The 17372-nt window shown below is 32.2% G+C and overlaps 1 protein-coding gene across 2 annotated transcripts in view; it reads left to right on the top strand.

Moving 5' to 3' along the window:
• Window positions 1-17078, top strand: part of LOC140445398 (uncharacterized) — a 64356-nt gene extending 47278 nt beyond the window's left edge. For both annotated transcript variants that reach the window (XM_072537398.1, XM_072537397.1), the window contains exons 10-13: window positions 3155-3613; window positions 5455-5679; window positions 6343-6732; window positions 16922-17078. In XM_072537398.1, the coding sequence (XP_072393499.1) occupies window positions 3155-3613; window positions 5455-5679; window positions 6343-6732; window positions 16922-17077 (1230 nt within the window). In that variant the 3' untranslated portion in view covers window position 17078. The remainder of the gene's footprint in view (window positions 1-3154; window positions 3614-5454; window positions 5680-6342; window positions 6733-16921) is intronic.
• Window positions 17079-17372: the final 294 nt, after the last annotated feature.

Below are 17372 nucleotides of genomic sequence, written 5' to 3'. Positions count from 1 at the left end.
TCGATGAAAAGCTTTGACAAGAAAACTTTAATAGTGTCAAACACCATTACAATTACATAAAACAATGTCTCAAAAGTGCAGCAGAAGAAGCCCTGGGTAAATATGAAAAAACCGAACGAAGGAAGCCATATTAGTGGGATGAAAGAATTGAAGAAAAAATAGAGATTAAACTAGATAAATACCACAAACACTTAAATATAAATACTGATCAAAGAAAAAACGAATATCGAACAGCTCAAAGAAACGTACGAGATGCGATAATTAAGAAGAAAAGCGAAAGCTGGGAAAGAAACTGCTCCAGAATAAACACTTGGGGGGTAGCAGAAGCACCGAAATCTGGAAGATACTTCGATCTCTTCGGCAACATAAGACTAAAGACATCATCTCACTTATCAGCCTAGATAAATGGGACGAATACTTCGCAAATCTACAGGCGAAAGAAAGGGCAGAATATTTGCAAACACCTCAAACACAATCAGAGGTGCAAGTACATACAATAGCTTCCCCAATTAGGATTGACGACAAAGAAGTAGCACGAGTATGTCAAGCATTAAAGAATAGAAAATCACCAGGCCATGGCAATATCCCACCTGAGCTACTCAAGTATGGTACAAGCAAATTATACTCGTATAAGCAGCTAGCCAGCCTTTACCAAAAATGTATTCACGGAGATAGTATGGAAGTAAAGATGTATGTGACAATTATCGAGGAATCGCAGTTCTTAGCACCATCTCGAGAGTTTACGGGAAACTCATCAAAAAGAGAATGGAAGATGAATTCTGTGATATGGAGGCCGAAGTACATTCCGGCTTTAGAGCAGGTAGATCAACTATTGACCATCTGTTTACTGTTACCCAGCTAATCGAAAAAAAAGTACTACGAAATAAACCAATACATCTCGTCTACGTGGACCTTATGATAGTATACCAAAACAAAAACTCTGGGAAGCTCTCGAGAAAACAAATATTAGTGTAACCTTAATCAAGGCTGTTCAAGACCTCTACAAGAACAACACAAGTAAAATAAAGAAAGTTCAGGAGGTATCCAAGGGTTTCACTATCAGCAAAGGACTCAAACAAGGATGCTGCGTGTCTCCTACTTTGTTTAAGATCTACTCGGAGCAAGCGATCGAGACGTGGAAAAGAAAATGCAGAAACATGAGAATTCCTCTAAACGACGCAATATTGTACACATTGAGTTTTGCAGACGACCAGATAGTGATGGCCCAAGACTATGAAGACCTCGAATATATGACCCGTTTACTTATCGAAGAATACGAACTATGGAGGCTAGAAGTAAATATCAAGAAAACTGAATACATGTGTATTGGGGGAATTCAACAAAATCTAATCTTGGAAGAAATATCGCGAGAAATAAATCACTGTCAAAAATACAAATATTTAGGCATGCAAATAACCAACAGCCGTTAGGCAATTAAACAGTGTACTGTGGGACAAAACAATCTCTGAAGAAAACAAACACAAAATCTATAACAGCATTATAAAAAGCATTGTTACATATGGAAGTGAGATATGGCCACTGAAAGGAATAAATTAAAAGCATTAGAAGCAACAGAAATGGACTTCTGGAGAAGAGCGACTGGAAAATCAAGATTAGACAGAGTTAGAAACGAAAGACTACGAGAAATTATGGGTGTTAAGCACAATATAACAGAGGACATCAGAATAAATAAACTAAGATGGTATAGACACGTCCAAAGAATGGATGAACACAGAATACCAAAGAAAGTATTGAACTGGACACTGCATGGAAGAAGAAAACAAGGTAGACCGCGATTAAGTTGGAGAGAAGGAATCGATAAAGACTTAAGGGAGAGGGGACTTGAAGAAAACCTTTGGAACGACCGAGATAAATGTAGACTGGAAATCAGCAGACGGCGTAGAACGTTATAAACTGATTGATTGATTTGATTGACAGATTTAAGCAAAAATCTGAAGTTTGCCTTCGTCAACCAAGAAATCTTCGGATTTCTACTTTCTGGTTTTATTCTCAGATGTCGTTGTAGCGTGTTTATTCATTGTAGTCGTTATAAGTAATTTTATTATTACTTTTCTTGACGCAAAAGATTTCACTTTTAGAACTTCTGTACCAGTCGCTCTGATGAATCCTGGTTGGATGAAATACATATAAGCGAATATACAGAGGCACTATACGTGAAATAAAATCTTAACTGTTTTTCCGTATGTGGGTAATTTAAAAGATAGGAAGATTTCGCTGCCCCCTTTGACTATGGGTACCCTGTACTGATATAGCTACAAGTAGATTACGCATATGTTTGTACTTAAAATACTGTATAACCTCCATTATGTATAACATTAAAAAATATATTTACAAGATAATAATAAGCTTTGAGTGCGCAAAATGTCACTACCTTGGCATGACCTAACCGAAAATTTTAACATTATATCAGTTGTGATGGCCAAATTCCCTCCGAAAATATTTTAACTGTTTGCATGTAATAAGCCATGCATCCTTAACTCATTCGTCATTGGTTTGCATATTGCCAGTACTAATAGAACCAATTTATTGAACATTAAAAATTGTCCATAATTTTCAATAAAAATAAATGTTTCAAGTTTTAATGGGCAAAAGTAATGCTTAATAATCGCGTAATCTGCTCTTTTCTCATAAATATAATAGCAAGTACTTTTCTCAAAATCATCTTATTTGAGTATACTCTATGTCATTACCGTGGCAGAGAAATTATATCATTTGAATAATAATTCAATCCTCTATTCAGTGCTTATTGGTAGCTATTCATGTACATATGCTACGATGAATCGGTGATTTTTTTTCAACGAGCAATGCTTTAGGAAATTAAAAAAATACAGAATTGTAGGTACGATGGATGTCACTACCGTATCCAATAAATGTAATAATATGTTATAATTAGTAGACACAATTTTTAGTATTTTCATGATATTATGCATCCTAAAAAATAATTACGTTCAGGGCTGATCAAGAAAAGCAAAAAAAAATTGCGTCGAGCAAGGTTTAAAAAAAGAGATTATTATTTCAGAACAAAAATCAAAAAAATCTCCCCAGCTTTTAAATTACCCATAATTAAAAATTAATTTATATGTTGTCCATATCGAGGCTTATAATGAAAATTTAATAATATGTATTATTTTAGTTTAAAAAAGTAAAAGCGACGAAGGAAGCAAAGGATGTAGCGGACAATTACAAACTTATACTCTGCAATAAGATGTACGATCTCGTTGTGACAAACGATCCTCAAGATTACCTAATACCTGCATACGCCTATACTTTAAAAACGTTTTTGGTGCAGAATGAAAAAGAAAAGATATCTAAGTTAGTTAGTATTTTGGAAGCTTACACGAGCTTCGTTCTTCAGCGGCACGAAGAGTACGACAAGAACGGTTATTTGCAGCTTTTTAATATAGTACTACACAACAAAACGAAACTTAGTAATGCCAGCGAGGATCTTCCAATGCAGATCTGGAAAGTATGTAAAAACAATTATAAAGTTTATTCTAGAATTGAGGAGTATTCTCAGTTGATAATGCTGATAGTTGGTTACGTTTCTAACGACGATTTTTGTACCATGACTCAAGATCTTCTAGAAATATCGGTAAGTATGGCATTTTTTCTGAACAACGACTTTGGTTTTTTTGTCAATTCCTAAATATGTCGCACAAAAGACTTGTATAAAAAGCTTTCTTATTCATTACAAATTTTCTATTCTAGATCATATAGAGAGTCTGAATCTCTTTTATCAAGTGTCTAGAGAAGATACTGTGTGTCTATTTTGAGCTGCCACACTTTGTATTTATCATACTTTTTTATTTTGTGATTCTTGTACTTTTACCTAAGAGAAAAACGCCAGGAATAGCTATTACTATTGAAATTGTTACTGAAGCGTTTCTGAATTCCATATGGTGTTTTGTTGTTTACCTTCTTCAATCTTAAGGAAAAAACAAAACACCAGAAACGCCCACATGAAGGGATTCAAACATGACAACAATACCATATGTAAAGGGCTTATCCGAAAAATTAAAAAAAGATTTAAATAAGTACAAAATTACAACATTCAAAATAACCAACACACTGAGATCTATCCTGTACAAAACTAAACCTAATAACACACAGGAGAGATCAAATAATTACATAAAATACTCTGTGAATTCAACAATTTTTATATGGGAGAAGCCGCAAGACCACTAAGTGTCAGGATAAACGAGCATGAAACATACATCTATAACAGAGACTTAGACAATATGCAGACATGTCTGAGACAATGAGCACAGAGTACAATGGAAAGATGTATCAATAATCATAAAAGAAACAGACATTAAAAAGAGAAAAATCAAAGAAGCAGCTCGCATCCTACTCAATGAAGAAAAATGTGTAGTAAATCCATCAGCAGAATGTGGCAAGCTCTGGTTCCCAATACTAAAAGTAGAAGTCAGCAACAAGAACATACGGACATTAGCGGATTAATAGGAAGCCAGAGACACAATTATTCTACATCTATATCAATTATTTTACATAATACATAAATCATCTACAATTATACATAATATGTACACACAACATGCATAAACCCATAATGGATAAACACACTAAACAATCAGAATTTGATATCATTCTGAGGATCAACCTCAGAATTGTCAACTACAGTAAAACCTCTGTAAGTCGAACCTCGATAGGTCTAAAACCTCTAAAACTAGAAAAAATGTTTTGTTCGCTTGCCTTCAAGCCCCAAAACCTCCGTTACTCGAAATCTCAACACATCGGACCGATAGCGACCTGCGATTTCAATAGTATAAATAAGACAGTTGTAAATATAGTCACGATCCGACGAACTATTCTACCCCCCCACCCCTCCCCACAAAAAGCTAAAAAAAAATTATTCATTTCTTCATTTTAACTTGATTAAATTTTATTTAATTCTATTTTTTATCTTTATTTAATTTTATTTAATCTTAATTAGTTTTTATTTTATTTTATTTTTATAGTAAGTGTATGTTTATCTTACCCAGTGACATATATAATAAATATATATTATACGTCATTGATCTTACCTTATAATTACAGTAACCTATATTTTTAGTAATTTTCGAAAAAATTAAATAATTCAGATTTCTTTGTTCAGATGGCATTAGGATTTTATATCTAAACTAACATAAAGCTTTAAATTATTTTGTATTAAATTCTGCCTTAAAAATATTATTAAAATTAATTATTAATTATATTAATATGTAATTAATACAGTATTATTAATTAAACTTATCGTTTCAAGAAAAAAATATGATTTAAATATGGTAGTTCTTATTTCTTTACTAGATGGCGTCGTTACATTACTGGACAACCTGTAATGTAATGTGTGACCTGTCATACTTTATAAAAATTTTGTTTTACCGAATTAGGTATTGATAATTTACAACGAGCATAACGTGTATTGAATTTTAGGAAAATCTAATTAAAAAAAGTAAACACCAACAACTTACAAATTTGTTGAAGACCTGGGAGTCAGTTATAGCGTCCAATATTAATCCAGTTAAAACGAAAAACCTCCAAGAATCGATCGTATTGCTGTTATCTCAACTTATTCAACTCCTTGAAAATTGTACATATGATAAAGAATTATTTGAAAGTGTTATAAATTTTGGAATAGTAGTAGTAAAAACAAACCATGTAAGTACACCCCATTGTTTGAGTTTTATGCTTTTTAAGTTATTATTCAGCTTTCAATGAAAACCGATATTGCCAGTAGCTCTTCACAATTTGTCGTTTACTTTTAATATTTTATCCTCAATTCAATTTTTTTCCTCAATTCAATATCTATATCCGTTTCTATTTGAAGTTAATGCTTCTACATACAAAAAGCGTATGGAATGTTTTATGGAATACACTTTATCTATATTTAATATTACCTTTGATTTAGGTCCTTTTTATTCCGTTACCATCAAAGAAGAGTGTGTGATTTGTGCGCAACTCCTTCTTGAGGTGTCTTCAATTTCTGCATAGACATCTATCGTTTAACTTCGTTTTCGAAATTCATCAAATGACTAAATTATTATATTCCTCTCTACATTCTTAAACTCTTTTTAAGTATGCATTCATATCCATTGGAGAATGTTACATAGCGATAATAAGTTTTTGCATCCTCGGTTTCTTAACCTGTATCTTTTCTTTTAGTATTCGTGGGTGAAAAATGTAGCTATCTCAACGTAATATCACTCAAAAAGTGATAAAAATTCAATTCGCACAGTCATTTTTACTCTTGGGCCCCCCGGTTTAAGTAAATAATTATTTTGGGAAAATTTGATTGATACTTAAATTTTGTATCCTTTTTAGTTTCATCTTACCCCTGCTATGGCCGACATTCTAATTTTAACTGTAACAGTATTGTTAAACAAGGAAAATATAGACTTCCAACAATCCTGTACATTATCAATTTCACTATTGTCGAATTTACTGAAATACCGAAAATCTCTTATAATGGATAGACTCCCGCCGTACTTACAAGAGTACCGAGGTTTACTGAAGAAAATATGTTCTGAGAGCAATGCAGATATTCCTAAAGAAGAAGACGTTGTTAGACAGTTAGCAGACTGTGCTTTTCAACTTGAAAAGTTAACCAAAAGTTTGGTAGTTTATCAAAAAGATATGTCTAGGATTGCGATGTATTTGATTGCGGATGTTTTGGACCAGTATGAAAAAGTTACTATCCTGCCAAATGTTAAGGTATGTGTTTTCTTCGATTTTATTCTTTATAATTTCTCATATTTATAAAAAACGATATTATGTCATATATTTGGAAAAGTATTTAATGCTTGCTTAAATATTTTATTTCATTTTTATCTTCATTATCAATTTTATTATCTTCTTTAAATTCCCCACGTTAAAATTGGCCTACGGCACTCTATTCATATTTTATAAAAGCTGCAAACTGAGAACCACATGTCTGAAGGAAAATCATTAATTTTAATCCCAAAACATTAATTAACTCGAACATAATTAAATCGAGAAGTATTATTTTTATTGCCTTAAATAACTGTGCGAGCAGGATTTCTGTAAATTTTATACGATCGATCTACGTAAATAGTGTCTCATCCTCAGCGAAAGGACAGAACAGAAGTCGCGATGCGAACATCTTCTGCTTAGAACGCACAGAAATCTTTAAACCAGCAGTACAACAGTCTTCTGCTTTATTTCTTTACTTTCTGCTACGACGACTAGACAGACGATTCTTCTCACCTACTCAATAATTTATGAGTTGTGCCAATTGATTGTTTTTGTATTTACAACCATATGCATTTCATTTTTTACTGCTTTAATTAATTAAATAGCTAATTTTATATTTCCTACATAAACATCATAATATGATGATATTATAATCTCTATTTTTTGAATATATTGTCTTCATGCTAAGTTAGGCATCTAATACGTATTACTTACATTTTCATTAAGTTTATTAGACGTGTTTATATCGCTATGTTAATATCTTTTTTCCTTATTAGATAGATAGATAGATTCAATTCTTTTGGCCTAGTCCACTGCGACCTTTTTTAATATCTGTTGTGATGCTCTAGCCCTTTGCCGGAGAGAAGTACATTCTCTCTGAACCTTCAATGTAGCCCTTTGCCGGAGTCTTTTCTTCGCCTAATACAAAGAACCGCACATTAGCCAAGCTGTTCCACTGGCATAAAATGTACTCTGCTGTTTCTTCTTCTAGGTGACAGAATCTGCATAGATCATTATCTCAATCCCGTCAGCTTCAACGGCCTGTTCAACTTACAGTGCCGTGTTAGCAGACCTACGCTGACTGTTTTCCTGTCTTTGAAGGTACTTTGATGTTTTAGGTTAGGTTATAACTTTTTAACAACATTGAGATCGTCATTAATTTTGTTCCAAAGTACTGAACAAAGTTCCAGTTCTGTGAGAAGAGAGTTTGCACCTTGTTTTGCCAATTTGTTAGTTTCTTCGGTTTTCATTATCCATGTATGTTAAGGCATCCACATCAAGATTATCTGCAGCTGCGCGGAAAAGCTGCACAGATGTTGTATTGAACCAGGTTCTGAGGTACTTTTCTGCAATTTTTTTAACCGATAACTCCATGAGTTTGGCATATTTTGTTACATTTTCTCATATATGCGAGATTAGACATATTATATATCCAATCGTTATGATAGATCTTTATGTCGAATATCGAATCATCAGTAGATACATTTTTGTTGAATTAGCGTAAGTTGAAAATCAAAACATTTTTGCGCAAACGATTTCACTATATATGTCACAGTCACTCTCAAATTTAAAATATCAAAACTCACGATGCTACGAAGTTACGTTAAACGTTTCTACAACCATGTTGCCATATGTATCCCCTTACCATTAGCTCTAGCTTTTGCATCAGTTGCGTCATCAACTGTCTCTTCAATGGCTTCTATAATTGCTCTAAGCTGATCTTTGACCACAGCAACTGCCTCAGCACGAAAAGCCCAAAGTGTTACAGATAAAAATTTCAAAGTTTTTGACTCATTATTTGTGACCTACACAATCTCTTTAAAAACAGAGTGCCTTTTTGTACTGCCTTCAATATACGAATAAACTAATTGTGTTACACCAAAAAAATCCAAAATCTGTGGATTTTCAATATGATTGGCGGAAGCGGTTACCAAGCTAAATTAAGACAATATGCATAGAAATGAATATACACAATTTTAATACTTTTCTCTCTACATATTTTCTGTACACCAGTAAATTTTACTTACGTCGCTGACACTCCGTCAAAGCATACAACTTAAACATCCTCCCACGAAACATTCATATCATGCAAGGTAGAATTTATTGTTTCTGCATCAGTTAAATTTAGACGTTTCAATAATACTATCCTGTCAACTGGAAACGTACTATCTTAAGGAATATATTTAAAAATATTAGCAATCTGTTCGTGGCGAGTGACATTAGAAGTCTCGTGTGCAATCACATAAATTAACCACTTCCTTCTAAATATCCTTACATTTTTGACAGAATTTAAAACATCATTTTAAATGTAATTGCTAAGATAAGTGCTTCCTACATTTGGTAGATAAAAAATAAATAAAACCTCGAAGGACCAGCGACCAATAGGTCGCAAAAATTCGGATTAGTAATAATGTAGTGAGTAGTAAAATTAAAAATAGAATAATTAAAATAAGAATTAAGCTAGAAATATTTTTATTATATTATTTACAGAAATAAATAGAAGTAGCGGAATCGCCAACAAATCACTCCTTTATAATAATAAAACATAAATGTTCATATAAAATGTTCTTAAAACGTAAAACTGTTTATATTAATTGTTCTTAAAGCTAAATATATGCGATTTATAAAACAAAAAGGTTTATTGTTTGTTGTATATCCGGCAACCCTGTAATTTGTCGGACCGGCATTTATGAAATGTCACAAAACTGTAGGTTGTGTGTGTGTGTGTGTGTAGATAGTGGATGGCATTAGAACTTGTCTATTTGCCACAGAATAAAACTGTAGGTTCTCTTCTGTATAAAAGAATAATTTCAGGTACTTACATATTCGATGCACAGACACTGAATTTAATATATTTAATTAACTATTTAATAAAATAAGTTATTTGAAAATTGCTTCTATTTGAAAAGCGTGAGAACTATAACTTGCTTCTATTTGAGAAGCTGAAAAATAAGTCTGACTTGCGTGCTTCTATTTGAGAAGACAAAAACGAAGTGTCGTTAAGGGTAGTTGGGTTTGAATATTTTGAATCTGAAGAACTGACAGGTGCAGAAGATACAATGCAGCAGAAAGAAGGGATTTCGTGCTGATTGTATGTCTTTAAATTAGTGAGATATATTAGTGAGAATAATAATAATTATTAGAATAATAAACAAACTATTGTAGAAAATATAATTAATTTTCTACAAGTGCAGTTTTAAGAGGCCTATTCCAAGTATGTCTTAAATATTCTATAAGGACATATTTTTTAAGAAGTTGTACAATTTCGGGAAACAATCCTGTTTCAATCCTTTGTTAAGTTTCATCATGACCACGAAGAGATTTTTCACCTTTTACTAGAACTATAATTATATCAATTAGTTTCTTCATATAATCCAAATATTTTTTTTACGGACTAATTCACGTTATAATTCTTCCAAGTTTCTATGCTAAATTCATGGGAAGTATTTTTTAATTTATTTTAAATCGTTCTGTAGCTTTAGTCCATGATGAAAATCCACTAGAAATAAACGCAGTCTCTACCAATCCAGGCTTAGTACGGCCGTTCATGCCAAAACATCTGCACGAAAAACAGAAAGCTGCATCTTTTGTTCGACTCTATTCCAAACATTTGAAGTTGGAATACTAAGTGGGTGAAAACGACCGACCGCCTTATTCTGACTGAAAACTGTTCTGGTTTTGGTTAGTAACGAGCCCTTACTATTCTAGAAGATCGTTCTAATCTTTCTTCTGGTAATTCTAAGCAAGAGTCATCGGGCACAGTATTATGGTTTTTTCTATCATGTTTAAAGAATGTTTCCTAACCTTTTATAACTTATATACGCGTATCCAATAGAGATATCTGATTCTAAAACAGTAAAACAATAAATAAATCCACAATAAAAACATTTAAAATTATAAATATTCGAGATGGCTAAGTTTTACTTTTTATTTTAATATCTTATTTATTTAATATTACTCAAAATGTTTACTGATTAGTTGTTTCAAGAATTAACTGATTCCAATTTTTGCGTCCCTCGAAAGTCAGTGTGAGTTCCACGACACCCGCGAACCCTTTGTGGTTACGCCTATGTAAATATTAACATTAAATTAATTTTGTTGAAAGTTAGCCAGAAAGTTTTCGCGTATTTTCCCAAATGTAAAATCGATTTTTGGCAGATTCCAATGATATATTTTTCTGGAATATGTAACTGATCTAATAATATCCTCATATAATAAATTTTCATGTTGAAAATTCAGTGGTAAGTAGTTGTAAACTTAAACATTTCGTTATGCAATATTATGAGTTGTGAGGATTCCAGAAAAAAGTATACATTAAATTTAATGGATGATTTTTTGAAATATTTTTGTTTGAATAACAGTGGAGTATTCCGCTTGAGTTCCAGTCATCTGCTTGTAGATCCCTATTTTCCATTGCACTAATTACCTCTTCTCTCCACGATCTTGGTCATAACATTTCAGGATGTCGATTTATATGCCCATACGCTCTCTGATTTCGGTATTCCTTACTCTATCTCTTCTAGTGATTTAGCAACATCTACGCCAATAATTAATTTCAAAGCAATTTTAGCAATTTTAATGCAAATCACGCATGTACCCGGCATTAATAAGTGTTATGTTTTTGGGATGTCATGCGGTCTCTAACTCAAAATTTTCGTATGTCCCAACTATTTGAATGTGAACCAACTTACTGCATTAGTGAGCATCGGTTTCCGGCGTTTGACGCCCCCGTCCAATTTTATGCATTAGGCATTTTTTGAATAACATTTCTGAATCACATTCTTAGGACAATAATTTAAAATTTAAAAGCAATAAATAAGGCATTAGGCACGCACGCACACACACCACACTATAACACACACAATATAAAAATATTGTATAAATTAAAATAATATTAGTAAATAAATATGACACACAATAGTTTGACATAAATACAAACAATAAGTCGATTTAAAAATCGACCTCACTTTGAGTGAATCCTTTTTTAGACCCTTTTTGAGAGAGTTTTGGAATATTAACTGAAACTTGTCAATTTATATGTGTGTTTTGTTGACTTACTTAATAAAATATAAGCAACACATACAATGCAATTGGGCTGCATTTCTATAATAATATTATAAGGACTAACTATATAATCATAACACCAAGGCCATGCAATCACCACTCCCTTGAGAGAAGACTTTGATTCAAACATAGATCATAGATCAGTATGGCGGGAGAAATGCACATAACCTCCTAAACACCACAGCAACATAAGATCACCCTTGTGTTAAATGGATTTTTTAAAATTGTATTTGTAAATTAAATGTATGTGATGTCCTTATAATTAAAAAAATTATAATTTCTCAGTTCTTAATATTTTGTGACACCCTTTTCTTTATCAGTATACTTACACCTGCTGCTGCTCCTCTGTTCCTTTCCCTTTTTTGTATCTGTAAGGACTGTTATATCTAATTTAAATCAAATTTAACACAACCTCCAATCATGGTGGACCGGGATGATTTCTGTAGGGGCCTTCTATCCTTAGCCGAGTGGCCCCAGTTTTTGGGCGCTGGAGACTCGCTCTCGCCCTTCTCATTAGTTTGTAGATTCGGCTAAAAATACAAATGTCTTGAACTTTAACATTCCTAAAACCAACGAATATAGACACTCATACATAGAAGGTTAACGCTTATGGAGACTATGTCCTCTGTTTTAACTGTAAATAAAACAGTTTTGTAATTAGTAATCGGGTTCTCGAATAGTTCTGAATCTGAAAGTTCTCGAGATGTCTCGAGAACTTAAACCGAAGAATTCGAATACTAGCTGACGAAGTGCTCGCTATTTTATTATTAGTTTAGTTTGTAAAGCAAAATTATGTCTGTTCTGGGCTTTAAAATTTAACAGCAAACCACCTACTATCTTTTAAAAAGTGCTTCGTAGAACATAAATAACCGAAATGAGTACACAAATTAGCTTCTCCCGGAATTCTATATGGAAAAATCTAAAAAAAATATAATTTTTCGTCTTCTTTGTGGATAATCTTAATGTAATAGTAATTTAATCGCAATACTGTCAATGGGACGTCTATAGATAATAAAAAAAAAACAAACAATTTTTTTTATATAACCTTATCGGTGCAGAAATAAAAAACCGCTAAAATCTACTTTCTTTAAAAAATTCATATGTTGAGTCCTTTTAAAGCCGGAAAGCTAATTCTCGGGATAATGTTTATTTATAAAATGCTGTATATTGTAATGTAAGGGAAACAAAATCTTAAGAAATCTAATAACTTTTATTAACTCAAAGCAAATTGTTTTACATGTGTTTTAATTGAAAGTATGTCAATACCGAACGTGATATTGGCGAAACAATTATTAATAAACAAATAAGTGGGAAATGTTATTGTAAATAATCAAATATTTATTCTAACTGGCCTTGTAAGCTACATATTTAAAAGCGACGAATGCAAACACAAAGCGTTCACATTTCAATCTAGTGAGTAGGTACATTTGCTGACCGTCATAATGTAAGTTGCAACCGAGCCCTGTGTCAATTGTGAGCAAGTTGAAGTTTGTAATAAAGTAAAAAAGTACCGTATGTCTTTCTTTTGGGGAAAATGTCAACCTAACTTAAGTTGGACCATTAAGTGGAAGCCCAACGCCACGTGGCGATCATGACAACCACATATTCTTAAAATTCAAAATTTATTCTCCAACCTGTATATCTTCGATTTTCAGTCCCTATTTTGGAAGATGCCCGTTCGGAGCAATGTTCGGGGCTGTTTTTTTACACTTTTCGCCATACTTAAATGAAAATCGAAGATATACAGGTTGGAGAATAAATTCTCATTTTAATATTGTGTTTGCTAAATTAAAATCGGATAGCCTCACTTAATATACTTAGTGTACCATTCAAAATATCGGTGCAAAATATTCTAACTAAGATTTTGAAAAATACTATTTGTTGTGTAGTATCCACGTTGCGCAGTTTTAAATACCATATTTATAAATAAACATTAAACAGAGAATAATGAATAAACTGAGAATGGCACAGAGAAAAATGGAAAATCAATATTAGGAATTAAACTTAAAGACTGCGTTAAAAACGAAGAGATTCGCAGAAGAAGGGGAATATAGAAATCATCTAGTATCATAGAAAACATCAAGGAGATTTGTAGGACATGTAGCACGGCTCAGCGATGATAGATGGACATGGACTAAGAGATGCATTGGAGTGGAGTCCCCGTGAAGATAAGGGAAGCCGAGGAAGACCACCGACGCGATGGACAGATGACATTCTCATGTCATGTTTTATGAATCAGCCATGTTTTAAACGGAACCAGTGCTGCTGTTCAGTGACATTTTATCTGGTTTGCATAGAAAAATTAACCCGGTTTAATTGATTTACGCAACCATAGACATAATATGCAATATTTTATGTGGTACTTTTAGTTGAAGAATAGATTAAATTATTTTAAATTTACTAAATTATTAATCTCTAAAATTTAAATTCTGGTTCTGTCGTAGCTTGTCACAAATTTCTCAATCCGAGTCTGTGTTTCCGTTTAAAATATGGCGATCGCGTGCTGACATACTTCAAAGGCGGCATTTGAGAGTGGGCATTCTGATTGTTATTTATTCTGTGGCATAACTAAAAGCAACTTGCGCAAAATAGAATTTCCTGGAGGCGTATGGAGGAGGTTTATGTCCAGTACTGGACGCAAGAAACTGGATGATTATATAGTTCAATAAAATGCAAAAGAGGAGGTGCAAGGGATGGAGATTCTTGGGAAAGACTAACATAGAAAATTTATTTTTTTACAACGTAGAACCATTTATAAAGGTATTTAAACCGGAAAGGATACGAAAAAATTAAATATACCATCTATAGGATCTATCACCATATATTGTTGTATAGTGTTCGTTTATATTAAACTTTTGATAAAATTGTTCGAATTTCTGAAAATTCAATTTCCCGAAATAAAATATTACTACGCCTCTGAGATTGGAGTATTGAATTTTAAAATGATGTTCGTCCATCACTTTGTTTCCATTAACATATTAATGTCAGGGAATGATTATTTTATGTGAGTTGCTGCCACGTAATATTTTATTATTATGGAATGAGAAATGTAATTGTTTACTTACATAGTAGTATATACACTCAGAGATAGTATGCACAGATTTTTTAAACATTTACGGCGCCGGCGTTTATGCTATTTTATTGTCCCAGTTAACTTCTCATTTAAAAGAAGGCTGTTCTAAAGGCAAAATATATTATTGATGGTAAACGTGATCTTTAAATAAGATCGTGATCACGGTTCTTTTATGTACAGTAGTATGTAGTTATATACAGTAATGGTAAACTAAACAACCGTGATCACGATCACTCTGTATTAGGCAGTGTAGCGTTCTTTTTTCCCAAAGTTTAAAACTTTTGACAGTACTGTACCAAGTCACGGCGTTTTTCAAGTTCACATAACGTAATTCCCAGCGAAAAAAACTAGGGTTATGTCGCTGCCAAGTCTCGCCATCTCTGTAGTATCATAATATCGACAGCGCTGGCTTCTTTTTACTTCTCGGCGTATTTTTTAGCTTCAAAAATTTTTATTCCTTTTTTGTGTGAAACTTTGTGGAGCTCAACAGTCTCTGGTTTTTCGATGTCCTCGCCACCTTCACTATTAATAAGAGTAACAATTTCTTCATCGGTTATTTCATACTGGTCATCCCTTGAAATCCACTCTCCTACATCACCCAAAGATGCATCCTCGCATCCAAGGATAAGTTTCACTAAGGGCAAAATATTTTCCTGAACTTTTTTCATGACAGATGAAATTTTTATTTATTTTTTTTTATGAAAGAAAAAAAATATATTCAATACGTTTAATGACATTATTTTAAATTTATTATTTTAAAAAGAGAAATATGAGTACATAAACCACATAACCACATAAAATACCTGACCACCTAATGGAAATTCGTTTCGTTAAAGACAGCCTACTTACTGCACAACCTATAACCTTTTAATTCTCAGTCAGTTATACAACCACTACTATTTACTTTATCGCTCCTAAAATTCACCGTTGTTAAATCACCAAATATTAGTCACCCTTCCCCGAGAATATCATAATATTTAATATAACCACGTTTTGTGAGTCGGCGAGGAAACTAGTAACTGATATATCTGGTCACTGGTCATGGTTATCGAAGTTAGTAAGGAACGATAGTTCCCGGTGATTTCTAAATGAACGTGATTAAATCACCAGTAGTGAAATCACGTCCCATCACTACAATATATATATATATATATATATATATATATATATATATATATATATATATATATATATATATATATATATATATATATATATATATATATATATATACATATATACAGTAAAATAATTAATGAATATTAAAATCATTCTGCTTCAAGAGAAAAGTGTAATTGTAGAAAAGATTTTCAAAATTTTTGTCACCTACTATAATTGACATGATGTTTTCAGATTTTGTAAAAAGTGTAGAAATCCGAACATCCATTATGAGTCCATTATTAAACGATCAAAATTTCAATAGGATTGCCACAAGTTACAGGGTAAATCAATTAAGAATATGTTGATGCATCTCAATTGAATAAATTGGACCTTACTGGCAATTTCCAGAAAAGAAAGTCTGGCTTCTCTTAGGCCAATTATCCGCCTCTATCAAATCGCTGAGATGATGGAAATTTGTACGATTTCGTACTATAGGCATTGTAAATGACATTAAAAATAAACAAGAACCCACACCGATAAGCTTTGATCGGTACTAAATTTAAAAGTTAAAATTTTTATTGTTTAGCAAATTTAAAAAAAAATTAATGAAAATCGAAAATCTAAATTGATGTGGCTGAAATTCTAATCATTTATTGTTTTTTCCAAGATAAGCCTGTATACCACATTTTATTAACATAAAATAATTTATAACGGGAGATTTGATTTCTATGTCACAGTATATTTTTAAGACCCATGTAAGACATTATTAAATTTTTACATTTTTTTCTTAAAAATCTTAAATTTTACAGCATTCTGATCCGGTATATCACATATAACACACAAATTCTATTAAAACTATTAAAATCTAAATATTGTTAAAACGTTTCGACCAAAAAACTTCTTTACATAGCAATATCAAAATTATTTAAAATTTTTTGTTTTTATTTTCAGATGCATTTAAATAACTGTGTCTACAGTTTGATAACCATATGTGATCAACACGCAGTCTCTTATTTGATGAGGGTGCTCTCCAGTGCTTCCACAGAAATATTTAAAGTTATGTATGATCATTATAAGAAATATTACAGATTTACTGGTAAAGCTTAAACATTTGTTTTATTTATACCTTTATATGTTATATTTATTCCAAAGCAGTAATTTTTTATCCTATTTGGCCGTCCATCGTATATCGATGGAAGGCAACCGTAAATACGTATTTCTGACTATGTGGTCGTCATCAGTATGGTGCAACCAAGCATCAAAAAACATTTTGCACTTGTCTGGTTTTGGCTATACAAAGTTAGTTATCTTTAAGGTCACTTTAAACATCACTGTCCTCAATATCAATCTCAGGTATACTGTACTCGATAACCTTCGAGAACGGTAACGATTTATAATACTG

The sequence above is a fragment of the Diabrotica undecimpunctata genome, chromosome 7 (genome assembly GCF_040954645.1).
Source record: "Diabrotica undecimpunctata isolate CICGRU chromosome 7, icDiaUnde3, whole genome shotgun sequence".
Taxonomy (NCBI): Eukaryota; Metazoa; Arthropoda; class Insecta; order Coleoptera; family Chrysomelidae; genus Diabrotica; species Diabrotica undecimpunctata.
The sequence above is the reverse complement of the archived record's forward strand: the minus strand, read 5'-3'. Positions and strand labels throughout refer to the sequence as shown.